The sequence below is a fragment of the Marmota monax genome, unplaced genomic scaffold, assembly GCF_021218885.2.
Source record: "Marmota monax isolate L192 unplaced genomic scaffold, Marmota_monax_Labrador192_F-V1.1 WCK01_AAM20220418_F8-fsc00114, whole genome shotgun sequence".
NCBI lineage: Eukaryota > Metazoa > Chordata > Mammalia > Rodentia > Sciuridae > Marmota > Marmota monax.
This window is the reverse complement of record NW_026694943.1, coordinates 2,583,163-2,601,211: the sequence shown is the minus strand read 5'-3', so window position 1 is coordinate 2,601,211 and position 18,049 is coordinate 2,583,163. Positions and strand designations below refer to the sequence as shown.

At 37.3% G+C, this 18,049-nt stretch overlaps 1 protein-coding gene and 1 non-coding gene across 2 annotated transcripts; both read right to left on the bottom strand.

Moving 5' to 3' along the window:
* Positions 1-1,319: 1,319 nt before the first annotated feature.
* Ginm1 (glycosylated integral membrane protein 1) lies at positions 1,320-16,209 on the bottom strand. Its single transcript, XM_046427406.2, has 8 exons — positions 16,040-16,209; positions 9,941-10,000; positions 9,305-9,401; positions 6,608-6,759; positions 5,793-5,949; positions 4,976-5,109; positions 3,472-3,635; positions 1,320-2,060 (listed from the first exon to the last, which is right to left on the bottom strand). Exons 1-8 carry the CDS (start codon positions 16,160-16,162, stop codon positions 1,949-1,951), a joined length of 999 nt encoding a protein of 332 aa, XP_046283362.1. The 5' UTR covers positions 16,163-16,209; the 3' UTR covers positions 1,320-1,948.
* Positions 5,559-5,630, bottom strand: Trnaa-ugc (transfer RNA alanine (anticodon UGC)). Its single transcript has one exon. It is a non-coding gene; the product is annotated as a tRNA-Ala (tRNA).
* Positions 16,210-18,049: the final 1,840 nt, after the last annotated feature.

Genomic DNA, 18,049 nt, shown 5'->3' with positions numbered 1-18,049 from the left:
TTTGTTTTACTTTAACATTGCCTATTGCCTGTTATAACACAAATGTTTTCACTTGGAGCTGTCTTTTTATGTTTAACATCTTCTCTCCCACTGTTTGCTGCTGTTATTCTTCCTATGAAGAGAGTGAGACTGGCCCCTAGCCTCCTTAGACACCAGTGGATAACTGAAAATTATTCACCAGTTATAAACAAGTAGCTAGGTAAAGCATGAGCCAGACAGACAGTTTCTTTCTGAGAGTAAGACCCTTTACTTTGCATTTTTAAAAAGAGGAGAAATAATTAATGTCTGAACAACTTTATTCTGCCTACTACAGGCAGCTAGGTATTTCTAAGCCTGTGATATATTCATTGTACTCTAATCAAACTCATCCATTCATGATACTAAGCTTAACGAAAAGAACAGTTAACAGTATAAATAAAAGTGAATAAAATGGAAGAAATTTAGTGGTATAAAATTCAGGTTGAGATTTCCATTTGATTGCATATAAAAAATTAATGTTCTGTATCAACCCAACCACAGAAGAGAAAATGGAGTCTCAAGGAGAACGAGTACCTTGCTGTGGTCTCAAGTCTCCCTGCCAAGAAGAGAAGCCAGGATAGGAATCTGCTGAGTAAAGCAACTATCCTCTTCAGTAGACCATATGGTCTTTGTTGTTCTAACTATAAGCTTATAGTTAATGCATAAAATACGACCTTGTCGTCACTTGGGAGTTAAGAACTAGTGCTTTTGAACAACTTAGGGAATAAAGAAGGACATAAAAAAATGTAGTAGTGGCCAAACACAGTATCACACACTTGTAACTTAGCAACTTGGTGAGATCCTGTCTCAAAATAAAAAATAAAAAGGGGCTGGGAATGTGGCTCAGTGTTTAAGCACCCTTGGGTTCAATCCCTGGTACCAAAAAAAGAAAAAAAAAAAAAAAACTAGGCATGCAGGGGCATTAGCTCAGTAGCTAGGCATGTATCATCACATCTAGCTAAAAAGTAAAAATGTTTTTAATGATACAAAATAGCAAGTATTACATGGAGTAAAGACAAGTTATACCTACTCAGGTCACATTGCTAAAATATGTCAATATGAGTTGCACAGACCCAGAATCAATCAATCAATCACTCTCTCACACACACAAAGTCAATATGAGTGATGGGTTAGAAAAATTAAGATAAAATATCTGTAGGGTAAATAACATTAGCACTATATTTACAACCACAAGACAAGGGCACACTTTAATTTCATGATATTAATAGATTCATTAACTGATCTGAGCCTTGTTTTTAACTAGTTTAAGTGGGGGGAAAAAAATCAGACCTATGCCTTCATAAAGTTTTGAGCTGGGCAGAGTTTTAATGTAATTATAACCAAGAGCTACACTTTTTTTTTTCTTCAAAAACAGTTTATTTTAGAGTGAGAACATGTCACTACTACTTTTAAATCCTGGTGTATTCAAGGCAAGTAGTCTTGATACAGGATATAATCAAATCATGATGTACTTCAGTGATTTTTATACTGAGTCACAAACAATATAAAGACACATTGTATTGAATAAAAAAATAAGTGTTAAGTTCTTGAGCTTTTAAATTAGAATTTCATAAAGTGCTTTTCATAAAGTCATATATTAATTAAGTGGATATAATTTCCTTATTAAAGGCACCTTGAATTTAATTGGCACATGACATTGATTCACCTTTTTTTTTTCTTTTTGGTAATTTCAAAGTCTCTTCACATGTCTTCTCATATACTTTGCTTAAATTTTCTTTAATTCATTTGAACAGCAAGCCCTTTTATAAATAATGTGAACTTTATAAAGGTCAATTTTAAGGCAGTCTTAGGAGTTTGGCAATTTTGCTATGCATAAACTGATTCTTAACGATTTTAAAAAACAATTATATTGAAGTGGCAAATTTGGAAACAATATAGTAATTCAGAGTCCATGATTTGAGATGGTATTTTAAATACATGTTTTATCTTCAAGGTGTTCTGTTGTTTTCTCAGAGCCATCTGGATATAAATTGATGGTTGCCACAGGTAAAACATTCACTTTATCCATCTGAAGAATCGCTCTGAAATATAAGATGATTAATTATTATCAAAGATAAAAATAGTTCCTCCACCAATAGTTTGTGTGAGATAAGGCTAGCTACTTCAAGGTTATAATTACCTGTGGTTAAATGCTTTGCTTCTGACATTTTTATAATTGTTATACAAACTCTTAAGCCCAAAATTCATTTTTACGAAACTGACTTAGGTAATAGAAAGGAATACAGGGATTGGGTGTGGCAGTACACACCTGTAATCTCAGCAATCCCAGAGGCTAAGATAGGAGGATCACAAGTTCAAGTCCAGCCTCAGCAACTTAGAGGCCCTACATGTCTTTTTTTAATTTTTTAAAAATATTTTTTAGTTGACACAATACATTTATTTATTTGTTTGTTTGTTTATTTATTTATAGGTGGTGCTGAGGATCAAACCCAGGGTTGTCACATGTGCGAGGCAAGCACTCTACCTCTGAGCCACAACCCCAGCCCTGAGGCCCTACGCGTATTAAAATAAAAAATGAAAATGGCCGGATGTAGCTTATTGGTAAAATGCCCCATGGGCCTCTGCATCTGGCCCATAAAAAGAACAATGAAAGAAGAAAAAGTTGCCCTAAGCAACTAGCAAAGATCTTATTAAAAGATCACAGTAACTAGGCATGGTATTACACAGGCTATCATGGCAGCAACTCAGGAAGCACAGCAGGAGGATCATAAGCTTTAGACCATCCTGGGCCACTTAGCAAGACCCTATGCCAAAATAAAATTTTAAAAATGGGTGGAGATGGAGCTCTGTGATAAGAGTACTTGCTTAGCATGTACAAGGTCCTGGATTCACTCCCCAGTACAGTGGGGGGGAAAACTGAGGAGGAAAGCTCTCAACCTTTACTCTCTCATGCCTATTGGTTAGAAATAAACTATTCTCTCATTGCAATAATTTGGGTGAACACCCCCCCCCCAGCAGATTTTGGATTTATTGGGCCACAGAAAATCTCATTGCCTATGTGCCATTTAGTCAAGTCCTCATTGATAAATGACTAAGAGGCTTCTAGTTTAGCTTTTATTTTCTAATAGGAAGAATGCTGCAATTAGTATCTTGCCAGTCTGAAATTAACTACATTTTAAACTGATACTTTGGGATTGAAAATATACAGTGAATTCCTCTTGCTGATTTCTGACCTTATACACTGCACTTTCTCCATTATAAGCATACGTTTCCTTTCTCTCCCTACCAAGTTCTTAGAGCTTGTCTTATTCACATTTGAGTCTCTCAAAGTATTTTGATCACGATATTTTAATTTTACTAAAGTTGGAAATTAGAAAAAAGTATTCTTCCCCCCTCCCACTTCTCTTTCCCTCCTTATTTTTATATTTCTCTAAACTAAATATAACCCATATTTTAATAACTAAAAATACTGTTTCAAAAACAAATACTTACTTGTATTTAGAAACTGGGAAAAGCACCTTTAAGATGGTTATGACCCCAGCTGCTCCTAGAATTCCAACCACCATGACGTTCAAAAACATAAAGAACACTGGGAAAACACTGCTCCAGAACTTACACAGATCTTTTCTGAACTTTTCCATCCACTGACACATTACCTGGAAAATGAGTTTTAATTAGATATAAAAGTTCCACAAACTTAAAATGATTGTGGTAATGGTTACAATACTGTCAAAACGAAATGTATTTTTAGGGCTGAGGGTATAGTTCAATGGTAGAGTACTTATTCACACACTTGAGGCTCTGTGTTCAATCCCCAGCACCACAAAAAAAAAAAAAAAAAAAAAAATACAAAAACTAACGGTATATTTTAAACAGGTGCATTTTATTCTAAAATGTACCTTAATAAGTTATTTACAAACTTAAAAAATTATGTTCCAGAAATATAGAGCCAGAAATGTTAGTATCCTTTAAGATTATTTATACTGTAGTCTTAACTACACATCAAATGCAAAAAAAAAAAAAAAAAAAACCTAATATAATGAACTGTTTCAAGTAATTGGAAGACAAGAAAGAGAAAGACAAACTTAATAGCTTTTAGAACAGGTGGGAGGTTCATTGTGTACAAAATATTTCTTGACAAGCAAGAAAAGAACCTAAAGTGGGCACTAATGGCATGAGATATGAAGACAGTCTGTTCTGGTGCTGACCTGCTGCAGGGGTTGGGGTTAGATAGGGTGAGGGTATCACAGTCCAAACTGCCAAAGTGACCTAGATTTCTCCATCAACTCCAAATAAGCAATTCTGATCTTAACTTCTCTTCTATGTAGGCTAACCACAGACTTTTCTCATTTAAATGGAAATTATTTGGGGCAAGGGGGCTAACTAATAGGAAGAGATACCTGCATATTTCTGAACTGTATCCTAGTCAGCAGTATACATGTCAGGATAATGAGTACTTAGTAGGTGCCAATACATAAATATTTATACATAATATCCATCTTATTTTACCCTTACAACTTAATGAAATACTTCACACTACTTTAGAGATTAAGCACAAATAATGAAAGAGGTTACAAAGGTTAAGAATTTGCTACACAACTAGTAAATGGCAGGCCAGGTTTCAAACTAGGCAACCTGAATCCAGAAAGTATACTTTTAACCACCTGTGCTTAATCATCATACAAGATCCTGGGGGCACAAATGTATCTGTGTGTATATAAAGTAATAGCTGTAGAATAAAAAGAAATAGAAATATGAGAATTCTGGAACTGGGAATTCTCAACCAAATGAAATTCAGTGCCTTAATAATCATGATATGACTACGTTAGTATTAAATGAAGCTTAAAGAATAAAATAGGAATACCTAAAAATATCACCAAGTCCATTATTAACAATGTTCCATAGTTCTGATCTTCATGGTTTCTTCCTCATTTTAAATATTACTACTTTTTTCACGACAGCCATAAAGGTTGGTAACACCAAAGGCTCAATTTACCTTATATGAGGATGGAGGCTCTGCTCTGAGAGGAGTTTCAGGTAATTTTCCAGGTAAAGCATTTTCATCTATAGTGGTTTCCACATTCCTGAGAAGATACTGGCTGGTGGTCTGCAGTGAACTAACACTTTCCACTGAGGAAGAACAAAGTTACCAAAATGCTAGCAACATACTTGAGTCTCTTCTAAAAGTCATAAGATTATTATGCCAATAACATTTAGGTATTATGCCACATTCAGGAAAGTAAGTACATACCTTTTACAATGGGAGAAAAAAATAAAAACATTTTATTCCCCGATTTAAGCACCAGAAGGGCAACACTTAGGCACTTAGAAGAAGTTATAATTTAGTCACATACAAAGTATAAATTTAATAATTCTATAGCCTACAGTGGAAAATGAATACTTCTTCCTTTAAATGAACATTTACAATATTATATTTTTGATAAGTACCCAGAGTAAGAATGGGCAATTACTGAAAATTGTCACCACACCAGCAGCACTGATCACATTCTACTAAGGCTCAAAATAAGATTCCTAAAGTCCTTAAATGGACATACATACTAATACATGTTATGAGACTTCTGTGGTGCTGGGAATCAAACCCAGGGCCTCATGCGTGCAAGGCAAGTGCTCTACCACTGGGCTACACCCCAGCCCCTTAAATATTTTTTAAAAGAAGCTTATTTCCAAACATATTAAACACATATGGCAGCTTTTACAAGTAATATAAAGAGTCCAAAGTTCAAGAGTATATAATATAGCTACTAACTAAAGAAATAGTTTCCTTAATATGTTAAATTATGGCCTTTAAATACCTTTTTTGGAGAGGTTGGGAAGGGTAAATAAATTGTCACTGTCTCGGGAAATAGAGTATAACATGCTTTCTTCCAAAGGAAGGGTGTAGTTTGAATGTCTGAGTACTCCCTGGTTCTTAACTAAAATATCAATTTCGGTAACTTCCTTCTGTTGAGCCTATGAAAGAAAAAAATAAGTACCTGTATTTTAAATACTGGCCTAGAACCATGAGAACTTAAAAAGTCAATTTTCCTCCCTGATTTCTATAATTAAAAAAACTTGACTTATTCAGACAATTATTTCTTATACCCTCCCACTCCCACTTTGGAGCATTTAATTTGCAATTTGAATCATATTCCTGTCTGCTTTAGCATTCACACAATCCCAGTTCCATTCAATTTATACATAGACTTAGTAAAAGGAAATGGTAGCTGAACTATGAACCAAATTCAATCTCTTCACTTAACTTTTTGTTTAATGATATTTATAACAATTAAGTGATATGACATACAAATAAGCAAATTTAAAAAAAAAAAAACTGTTCATGGACCTTTATTAATTTATTTATATGTGGTGCTGAGAATTGAACCCAGTGCGCCTCACACATGCTAGGCAAGTGCTCTACCACTGAGCCACAACCCCAGCCCCAAATAAGCAAATTTTAAAAAATTAATATACTTAAAATGCTAAAATAATAAAAATGCTAACTGATTAGATATAGGCAATGTTAGGGTAGCTTCTTCCTTATCAAGTTAGAAAGAAATAATTGAACACATGCATACCTAGCACAAATTGAAATCTTAACAATTCCCAGTTAACAAGCATACTATCTTACTTGTTTTCCATCAATCTCCACTACCTCTTCTTGAATGACAAGTAGTTGCAAACTGGAACCCGATGTCATAGGCCACTCATGAACTAAAATCCTTACACTGACAATTCCAAAATATTCCTTTTCCTCCAAATTTTCCAGATTTTCATTCTTCACTATAAAAAAAAGTAGTGACAACTTTGAGCAAAGATTGCCACCAAATTTGTTATTGAATTTGTTTATTCTGATGACATTTACATGAAACAATACCATTGAAAACCATTTTCATTGGCTTCTTCATCCCTGACCTTAAGACTATTTCAGATTTATAAAAACAAAGACAACTTGACAACCCTGACAAGGGCTTATGCTTGTTTGAAAAGGGGAGATGCTTGGCAATCTTTTAATTTTATAAGAAATGCTACACCAGCAACATCTTTCCTATCCATTTTATACAGGTTGGTAGTGAGGAGCCAAAAGAGTGTAACTATGGACAAAGCAGGCCACAAGACAGTCAATCCCATGGTTTAGCAAAATAAGCACATACATTCATCCACAAAACCCAGTGATAGAAGAGGCGCAACATAAGTCCCCCCCCCCAATTCTTTCCTCTATAAGTGATTTGTTACTGTTGGAGAGGGCAGGAAGGGGGAAAAGAATGGGACAAGCCTAGTAAAGGACAGGTAGGGTAGGTACTAGCTATGTTCCTCTTTAGGTAGGAATATACTCCTACCCCCAACCCCAACCCCAAATGAAATGGGGTAGAGTAGTTGCAGGTATTTATGGAGCCAGTGGCTCTTCTATTAAATTAGAAAGTGCTATAGAAAAAGCAACACACCCAATGATACCACCACAAAAGGAGCATTTAGTTGTTGTCCTTCAAATAATCTCAGGATTTATCAAACAGGAACCTAATGGATATCTGAATGCAGACCTAGCAGTTTAAACTGATTTCTTGCCTTTATAGAGGTATTCCTTTTGTCTAGAATATCCCTATATCTAATTCACTACCACCCAGAATCATAATGGCTACCTAGTTATTCCCCTATAGTCTCTTCCCCTCTAAACCATTCATGCAACATTGCCTGATTTACCTTACTATAACAGTTTTAATTATATTCCTTGCTCAAACACTGTCAATGGCATCCCCATGAATTTTCTGGTACTTCTCTGACTGGTCTTCCTTCAGGCTTCTATTTGGGGCTGGGCTCCCTCTCTAGCCTTCCTAATCCCCACTTGCAATATCCTTGGACACTTGTAACTGTAAAATGCCCCCTTTTCATGATTCATCTCAGTGCACTTTTGTTTCTGTTTTGTTTTTTGCTTTGTTTTGAGGTTCTGAGGTCAAACCCAGGGCCTTTTACATACCAGTCCTGTGTTCTACCACTGAACTATACAGGCCTAGTCCCTTACATTTCTTTTCTTTCTTTTTTTTTTTTTTTTTTTGGTACTGGGGATTGAATTCAGGGGCCCTCAACCACTGAGCCACATCCCCAGCCCTATTTTAAATTTAATTTAGAGACAGGGTCTCACTGGATTGCTTAGCGCCTTGCTTTTGCCGAGGCTGGATTTGAACTCATGATCCTCCTGCTGACTCAGCCTCCCAAGCCACTGGGATTACAGGCATGTGCCACAGCACCCAGCTTCATTTTTTTTTTTTTGAGAATTTTAATATTTATTATTTTTTTTTTTAGTTTTCGGCAGACACAACATCTTTGTTTGTATGTGGTGCTGAGGATAGAACCCGGGCCGCATGCATGCCAGGCGAGTGCGCTACCACTTGAGCCACATTCCCAGCCCTTCATTTTTCTCTTGAGACAGGGTATCACTATGCTGCCTAGGCTGGCTTTGAACTCCTAGGCTCAAGTAATTCTCCCACCTCAGCCTCTCAAATGCTGGGACTACCAGTGTGTATCACCACACCTGTTTCCATGTCAGTGTTTCTAACTGTTAACTCACTGATTGCCCTTACAGCCTTGTTAGCATTTCTGTATGCCCAAAGCCTAAGGCACAAGAGGGAGTGAGAAAATGCAGTCATACAAAAACATCACAATGGATACTCTTCAGCCCCCAAATCTGATACCCCTACTATAAATTAAAACTAAATTAAAAACAGAAGCCCTTCACATTCTGACTTCCTCACTGTGGCAGCCAACTTTCAAAAATGGCCCTCAAAGATGCTTGCCTTTGCATGACTCCCTCTCTCTGGGTAAGGGACAGGATTAGTCACTTGTTTCTGACAAACAGCACGGCACAAGAGATAATTTACATTCCTTTTTTCATTTGAATAATATGGTCTATTCCAATGTAATATATTTGCTTATCTTTAAACAATTAAAAAATTTAAAAGGTTAAAAAGAAAAATGTTCTACTGACATAAGGGTAGAAGAAACTGACAATTATACCAACAGTTCATTTTCTCCAATCGTGGAAAGTGATTCTCCAAGATTTCAGCTTTTGCTATCCTACCTCAGTATATGCATGCTTATACTGATGACCCTCCCAGAAATGCAGTCCCATCAATGCCAATCTCATGAAAGAAAATGGTCGACATCCCATCAGTAACCAATATAAAGCACACAGTTTTAAGCACATTGGTATTGTATATTAGAGAAATGATGTGTATTATTGCTTTAAAATGGACATGTATAACATCCGAGAATCTTATTATTTAGTATTATTAAAAACAGAATACTTTGGAAATGATTTAGTAGTACTCACCTATCAAAGTCTGACAGCTTATTCGGGTTACACCACTATTTACAGGTAAGTCATTTACATATACCTGTCCACTCTCATAGGTTATGTTAAGAACAACCTTAAAATAAAGCAGCATATACATTAATTCCAGTGGTTTATAAATTACAAACTCTTCATGTCAAAAATACATTGTCTAACTAAATTACATGTAGAGGTGCTATGGTTTACATGTTGTTTGTCCTAAGAAATCATGTGTTAGAGGGTTGGTCAGTGTTGTGGTGTTGAGGTGGCAGGACTTTTAAGATATGGGTCAACTTGGAAGTCCATAAGTTGCTGAAAGCATGTCCTCAGAAGGAACTGTGAGACTCCAGACTCTCTTTGGCTTCCTATCTGGCAATGTGATCTTTCACTCCCACATGTGCTCTTGCCACTGTGGTACCATCTGCCACAAGGTGTTCCAAGCTGACTCCAGAAATAAGCCCTTGAATTTCCCTAACTGTTAATTAAACTGCTAAATAGACCTCTTTCTTTATAAAGTAGCCTAGCTCAGGTATTTTGTTATAGCAACAGAAAATGAACAAATAGAATAAAAGTAAAATCCACTGCATTTCATTTGGCTAAATTATATATTAAAAACATAATGAAAAAGAAACAAACCTGTTCTTTAGATACCTCCCCATCATCTTTCAGGGTAGTTACATTAATTTTGATGCCATCCTGCAAAACAAATATAAATAGACAGGTATTCATTTCACAAATTATTTTTATTGTATCATCCCTTATAAGAGCATGAAAAGAATATTTTAAAAAACCATTGCTGGGTACAGTGAAATACATTGGTAGTCCCAGTAATTTGGGAGTCTGAGGCAGGAGGACCACAAGTTCAAGGCCAGCCACAGTAGCTTAGTGAGACCCTGTCTCAAAATAAAAAAAAATAAGGATCTGAAGATGTATTTCAGTGGTAGAATGCCTCTGGGTTCAATCCCCAGTACTGGAAATAAATAAATAAATAAATAAATAACCTCAAAAGAGCAAAAAAATTATATTTTATTATAGACTTTTTATGACTTGATTACAATTCCAATTTTGAAATAATCTATATGCTTTTTCCATTGTGAAATATATTACATACATGAGAATATAAATGTCATGTAGAGTTTAAAAAGATTAGTCCCCATGTAACTACTACCTAGGTTAAAATCTAGAATATTACTCATGCTTTAGAAGTCCCTGCATGAAGCTGTCAAAGCCCCCTCCTCTCCTCAGAGGGAATCTCTTTTATTCCCTCCACATTTTTATTGATGCATTATAATTATCTATAATGGAGCACTATTTCCAGGTTAATTAATTCCTGCTTCATCATAGTTTTGGTAGAATGCCTCTTGGTTCAATCCCCAGCTTCATCATAGTTTTACTATCTGTATATCTCTAATAACATATTACCTAGTTTCATCTGTTTCTAAGCTTTATATAAATGGAATATTTTATGTATTCTTCCAAAATTTGTTTCTTCTATTTAAAATTGTTGATGCATGCTATGTGCAGTGATGCACACCTGTAATCTTCAGGCTAAGGCAGGAAGATCACAAGTTTGAGAGCAGAATGGGCCACTTGGCAAAACTTTTTGTCAAAATAAAAATTTTTAAAAAGGGGGCTAGGCTGTAGTTCAGTGGCAGAGTGCTCTTGGGTCAAATCCCCAGTACCACACACACACAAAAATTGTTGACGCACACAGCTATAATCACTAATTACACTACTTTATGCACCATTCCCACTGTAGGATTAACAAATTATTTAATTATTCCACTATTCATGGACACTTGTGTTGTTTTCAACTTAATTTTGATTTTACAAACGAAGGTGCTCTGGCCATTCTTGAGTGTGACTCTTGGACAAGCATATACAGTGTACATTTTATTGCCTATATTAAGGTATGATCAAAAGCATTCTACCCAAATATTAAGTTTACTGATGGCATGCTTTCTGTAGAAAAGAAGCACTATTTCACAAAGTACTATCACTGACCACCGGAACTACAATCTGTGCTTTATTTCCTAAGTTTTCACACAAGACATTGTTATCATAGAACAAAACAATACATTCCTCTCAAATATGGTTATCCTTGGGTTGTATTCTTAATTTAAAAATAGAAAATTTACTCATAAACATAAAAAACAAGTATTTCTTGGTTTGCGAGTATCCCTAATACCTTATATTTATACACAGTCATGCTCCACATAATATTTCAGCAAACAAGAGACTACATATGACAGTGGCCCCATACAAATGTATCATCTATTGATGGCATAGCTGTCCTTGTGTAAGTATGTTCTATACCACTCATACAACATCAAAATCATCTAAGGTTACATTTCTCAAAACATATCCCCATGTGACATAGCTACAATTTCCAACAGAAGAGAGAATAAGACTGACATGATTTCGTGAGGTTGGCTGACTCCAGGGACAATTTGTGGAGAAGGATTCATACCACATAAGGCCCAATCATATGTTTAAGCCCACTTTGGTGCACTTCCCAACTACTCTAGGAACCAAGGAAGCTCTGCAACCATTAATTCCTCAGAACCAGTTTGGTTCTTCCTAGTCCACCTTGATCTAGAGTAAGCTTCAGTTAGAATCAATGAAAACTCTAAAACATATCACTCAATAAGCCATCCAGTTGGTGGGTACATTGTTTTTTGTTTTTTTTTTAAGTTGCTCAAGACAATACAATGATCTTGACATATCATATTTGATTCAAATTCTCATTTTTCCATGTGTACAGATTGCAGGATAACATTGGTTATACATCCATGTGTATACATACAGCAATCCTAGTGTCAGTTGTATTCTGCTGCCCTCCCTATCCCCCCTCCCCTCCCCTCCCCTCCCATCACTATTCTCTACCCATTCTACTCTGACACTTACCTCTCTTTTTTTTCTTCCCTTCCCTCTCACACCGTCATATATGTATTTTGTGAACCCATGAGGGTTTCCTTCCATCTTCCGTGCAACTCCCTTCTCCCTCCCTTTCCCTTCCTCCTCTTTTCCTTGTTTCATGGTAATTTTCTTCTCATGCTCTTCCTTCCTACTCTGTTTTGAGTCACCTCCCTTATATCAGAGAAGACATTCGGCATTTGTTTTTTAGGGATTGGCTGACTTCACTTAGCATAATTTGCTTTAGTGCCATCCATTTCCCTGCAAATGCCATGATTTTGTTATTTTTTAATGCTGAGTAATATTCCATTGTGTCACAATATCCTCAAAAAAAAAAAAATAAAATATTTGGGAATCAACCTAACAAAAGAGGTGAAAGACCTTTTCAACGAAAACTACGGAACACTAAAGAGGGAAATAGAAGAAGATCTTAGAAGATGGAAAGATATACCTTGCTCATGGTTAGGCAGAATTAATATCATTAAAATGGCCATACTACCAAAAGTACTCTATAGGTTTAATGCAATGCCAATCAAAATCCCAATGGCATTCCTCGAAGAAATAGAAAAAGCAATCATGAAATTCATCTGGAGAAATAAAAGACCCAGAATAGCTAAAGTAATTCTAAGCAGGAAGAGTGAAACAGGTGGTATAGCGATACCAGATTTCAAACTATACTATTGAGCAATAGTAACAAAAACAGCATGGTACTGGTACCAAAATAGGCAGGTAGACCAATGGTACAGAATAGAGGACACAGAGACCAATCAACAAAATTACAACTACCTTATATTAGACAAAGGTGCTAAAAGCATGCAATGGAGAAAGGACAGCATCTTCTACATTGTTTTTTTAATCCAAAGTCCAGTTAAAAGTTCCTCTTACCAAACTACAAAAGCTGTTTCTAACTGCCTAGAGAGAATCTCCAATAACAGAACAAAATAGAAACCATTTTCAGCTTCTGCCTTTCAGCAGCAAATATATACTACAACATTGTTAGTCATTTACTGAACATAAACCTACTGCTTGCTTAGTAAAATACAGGGTTTATAAAAGACAATTAATAGACCAAACACACTGTATTTTCCAGAGACTCAAGTTTAATTAATTCTTTTGGGGTACTGGGAGTGTAGCTAAGTAGTAAAGTGCACACTTAGCATGTGCAAGGCCCTGGGTTTAATCCCCAGCACCAATAAAATAAAATAAATTCTTTTAGATCCTTCTCAATGACTTCAGTGCAGAAGGGAATTTCATTCTTTACTGCCTCCTAAAACTAAGTTCAAAACTCACATTTCTTGTTCTAAAAACCTCTGATTGAACTGGAAGTTCAGACTTGTAAGCCATGGTTGTGTATGCCTAGAAAGTAGATGTCAAAACTGAAGTTTCTCCCCACCCATTTTCAGATCTTTACTCACTGTCTGCCTATCTGGGACACAACTGGCTTCCTAAAGAAAAAGAGAATCAACTGTTGGTTTAAATTAAGTCTGGGAGAAATATATAAAACAAGTACCCATTCAAAATATATTATTATCTAAAAATCTCTGGAAACCAAGTTAACATTAGAAGAATGTACTACAGCCAGGCACAGTGGATTTGCCTGTAATCCCAGCAATTTGGGAGGCTGAGGCAGGAGGCTCTCAGGTTCAAAGCCAACCTCAGCAATTTAGCAAGGCCTTAAGCAATTTGGCAAGATCCTGTCTCTAAAAATAAAAAAGAGCTGAGAATGTGACTCAGTGGGTAAGCTCCCCTGGGTTCAATTCTTAGTACCAAAAAAGAAAAAGGAAAAAAACAAAGAATGTACTACAAAAGCTTTAAATATTTTGCAGTCTGACAAATGCATACACATGAAAGTGAAAATGCTTAGAATACAGTAAATGTGAGTCCTTGCAGGAAGACAGGAAAAATTTTCTTGACTTCAACCAGTTGTCTTAAATTTATATCAGGCTGGATATAAGGATGGACAGATGAACAAGTATGTAACAAAGTAAGTTCAGAAAAATGTTAATATTAGTAGTCTATAAGTAAAATCTGGCACCCTCTAATGGCACATGGCTACATAAATTACTTAAAATTAAATAAAAAATTTAAAAGCCAGTCCTTCATTTACATTGGCCACATTTCAAGTGCTCAGTGACCACAACTATAGCTACTACAATGGTAGGAAAATTAACAATCACTACACAAAGTTCTACTGAAGAGCACTTATCTGACATGGAGGACCACTGTAAAATTCTTTCAAGTTTTCTGTACATTTTTTTCTTTTTATTTCTTTCTTTTTTGTTTTGGTACCAGAGACTGAACTCAGGGGCATTTGACCACTGAACCACATCTCCAGCCCTTTTTTGTATTTTATTTAGAGACAGGGTCTCACTGAGTTGCTTAGCACCTGGCTTTTGCTGAGGCTGGCTTTGAACTGATGTTCCTCCTGCCTCAGCCTAAAGAGCCCCTGGGATTACAGGTGTGCGCCACTACACCCAGCGAAAATTTTCAACTTTGAAAAAGAACTTGGATGAATCGATTTCAGCATCTCATGTTTCTATCCCAACTAATGAGACTGTCTTTCTAGCTATTCTGCATTAATTTAGTTTATGAAATTCCGAGTTTAGATTTGAACTTTCCAAAAGTGGAATGAAAATCTAAGAAGGGAGAACTGAAATGGTGAAATCACTAACACCCAAGCCACAGTGCAGTGTACTTAACCTTTCAGCTAAACTCTTTTTTTCTCAGATTTTCAGACAGACCCAAATGTGTTTTGGGTTGATAAATAACAACGATACATCTTTATAGATGAAAAAGGGAGAAACAAAGTCATTATCTCCCTAACTTTAAAATTATTTCATTTTTTTTTTTTTTTTGGTTTCTTGGTGCTTGTCCATGGCATTTCTATTTTTAATTATATGCAACTGTAACACACAAATAATTTCACATAAAAGTGGTCCTTATGAGCTCTCAATGTTGTGGCTCTCTGGAATGTGCCAGCAGAACTAAAACAGACATCCTCGTCATTTTTGTACCAGGGACATAAAAGTTTGTTGTTGTTGTTTTTAAGTGACATTTTGTCAGTCACCTCTGTATTTATTTTACTCAAGTCCAAACTTGAGTAAGATGTACTTCCCTAGTTTCTTTTCTTTCTGGGAAAAATTGTATTTTAAAATCTTCAAACTTTTCCTGACTATACACCTGAAAAAAGGCCAATATCACGGCTGCTTTGTAATACAATGATGCAAAGGTTCTCACGGGTTCAGGGTCTCCTAACACACAGTGGGCCCCGCCCCCGGCCACACCTGAAGGAGCACTATTAACACATCGGACAAAACGAGGAGTCAGGTCTTCAGCCTCTCCTTTTCTCTAACCCCTCAGCCTGGGAAGGAACTCCTTCCCCACCGCCAGCCGAGGAAATACACTAAGAAATACACTAAGCGGGTAACTTTCACATTTCCCGAACACAAACACTGCCGGGCTAGGACTGCTCTAGCCCAGGAAGGCGCCACAACAAAACCCTGAGGTCAAGGGTGATCGCGCACTTTAGACAGAAAAGCTCCAGCAGGAGGAGCAACTGTTTGGACTGCTCTAAGAATCTCGAAGCTTTGCGGCCCGAGACTCGGCCACACATTAAGGTGTCCCAATTGGTTCCTTCTCTCTCTCTCTCGCCTCCGGCTCCCCACCATTCCATTTCCCACGGTGCTTCCCCTCACCCTTCCTTTTGGGTCGAACCACAGCCCCAGCTCCCCGGCGCGAGGTGAGGGGAGTCGCTGGAGCGACCTGGCCTCCCCGCAGGTCTGACTCGAAGAACGGACAGCCGCACCCGCCGTGTCCTACCCGTGGGGCTCCGGACAGCTCCGGCGGAGGCTCCCGGGCATTCGTCGTCAGCCACCCGAAGGCAGGCAAAGCCAGGAGGAGCAGCAGTCGGAGGGCGAGCCGTGCAGAGGGAGCACCATCCATCTTGCACAACCCGGGATTCGGGCTGGGAGGACGCCGTAGACCTTCCGGGGGCGGGGTCAGAGGGGCTGGGCAGGCCTGCCCCCCCAGGCGACTGCGCACGCGCTGGGAGCTGCCACTACCCTGCCCGCGCGGAGGATCAAACTGTGCACGCGCGCTGCGGCTCCACCAAGGGATCAAGTCAAGTTTGGGGAAGACCCGGTTATTTCACCGCGGCTGAGCTTTGAAGAGGGGTTCCAACCTAAATAAGTGCAAGCACTTTCGTTGCCATTACTTTTTAATTGACAATAAACAATTTTACTATTTTGTATGAACCATTCATACAAAATAGTAAAATTGTTTATGTACTTTATATACATATGCACATGCATCTGCAAAATGAAAACAATGATAACACTTCAGGACACTTATGCATCAAAAGTAAAAAGTTTCACATTTAAAAGGGAAATTTTTGTTAAATGGGTAGTTCCCATCCTTGGCTGCATGTGGGAATCTCCGGGGCAGTTTTTGAAAGTACTGGGGTCTCTCTGGGCTCCCAAGTTTCTGAGCTAGGTGGGAATTCCAGGAAGAGAGTAACCAAAGTACAAAGCTAGTTGAAGAAGGCCCTCAGTTGAGGCCTGTTGGCTAAATAATGGCTAAATAGTTTACAGTATTATTTGACAATAAACAATTTTACTATTTTGTATGAATGGTTCTACTTTTTTGCTATATGCATGCACAAGCATCATGGGATTTCATGTTAAAATGTCCCAAAATATGAAAAGAAATACATCACAACTATGATGTTATAACAAAACTTTAAGCAAATCTTGTTACAAAGTTTCACTCACTTGTTATCCATTAGAATGTCATCAGACTCAGCTTGGCATACCTGACTTTTTTATTAATCTGTAAACCAACTCAGCCATTGCTTAAATTACAGTGGGTTTTTGTTGTTGTTGTTGTTTGGGGGGGATACTGGGGATTGAACTCAGGGGCACTCAACCACTGAGCCATATCCCCGGCCTGATTTTATATTTTATTTAGAGAAAGGGTCTTACTGAGTTGCTTAGTGCCTGGCTTTTGCTGAAGCTGGCTTTGAACTTGTAATTCTCCTGTCTCAGCCTCCAGAGCACTGGGATTGCTGGGATTACAGTCTTGAGCAACCAGACCAGCATAGTGTGTGTTTTGATCTTTTGTGTCCGCACATGTCAACTTGACTTCCTTGATCATTAAAGCAATGAAAAGGAGTTTCACCTAACACAGGAATCCACTGTAGTTCAGTACACACGAAGTGCTTTCCACTTAGTGAAGATAATCTTTCAAGTAACAGTAAATAGTCTAAAAATTTCTAACAGCATGTAAGTTGTATTAAAAATAAATCTTCAGGGGCTGGGGATATAGGTCAGTTGGTAGAGTGCTTGCCTCACATACACAAGGCCCTGGGCCAGCATCACACACACACACAAAAAAAAATCCCTTCATTCCTTCATCAGATAATACCCTTGGACCCCAAACTATGATTTATTTCCTTCTTCAGCCAATGATTTGTTATTTTCATCATTCCCATATTTGAAATTTGAATTCAGCTTTTCTGCAATTCAAAGCAGGCTGGGGGCTGGGGCTTGGCTCAGCGGTAGAGTTCTTGCCTTATACTTGTGAGGCACTGGGTTCGATCCTCAGCACCACATAAAAATAAACAAATAAAATAAAAGCATGCTGTCCATCTATAACTATAAAAAAATTAAAAAAAAAAAAAAGCAGGCTGGATACCAAAGGGAAGACTGGGACACTTTGTATCTGGTTTCAATTTCTGGGATAGAGTGAGTCACTGCACTGATGTTAAAACACATTTCCACTCCTCTTTTCCATATTTACTCAACTGTATATTTTTGAACTTCCTGAAGACCT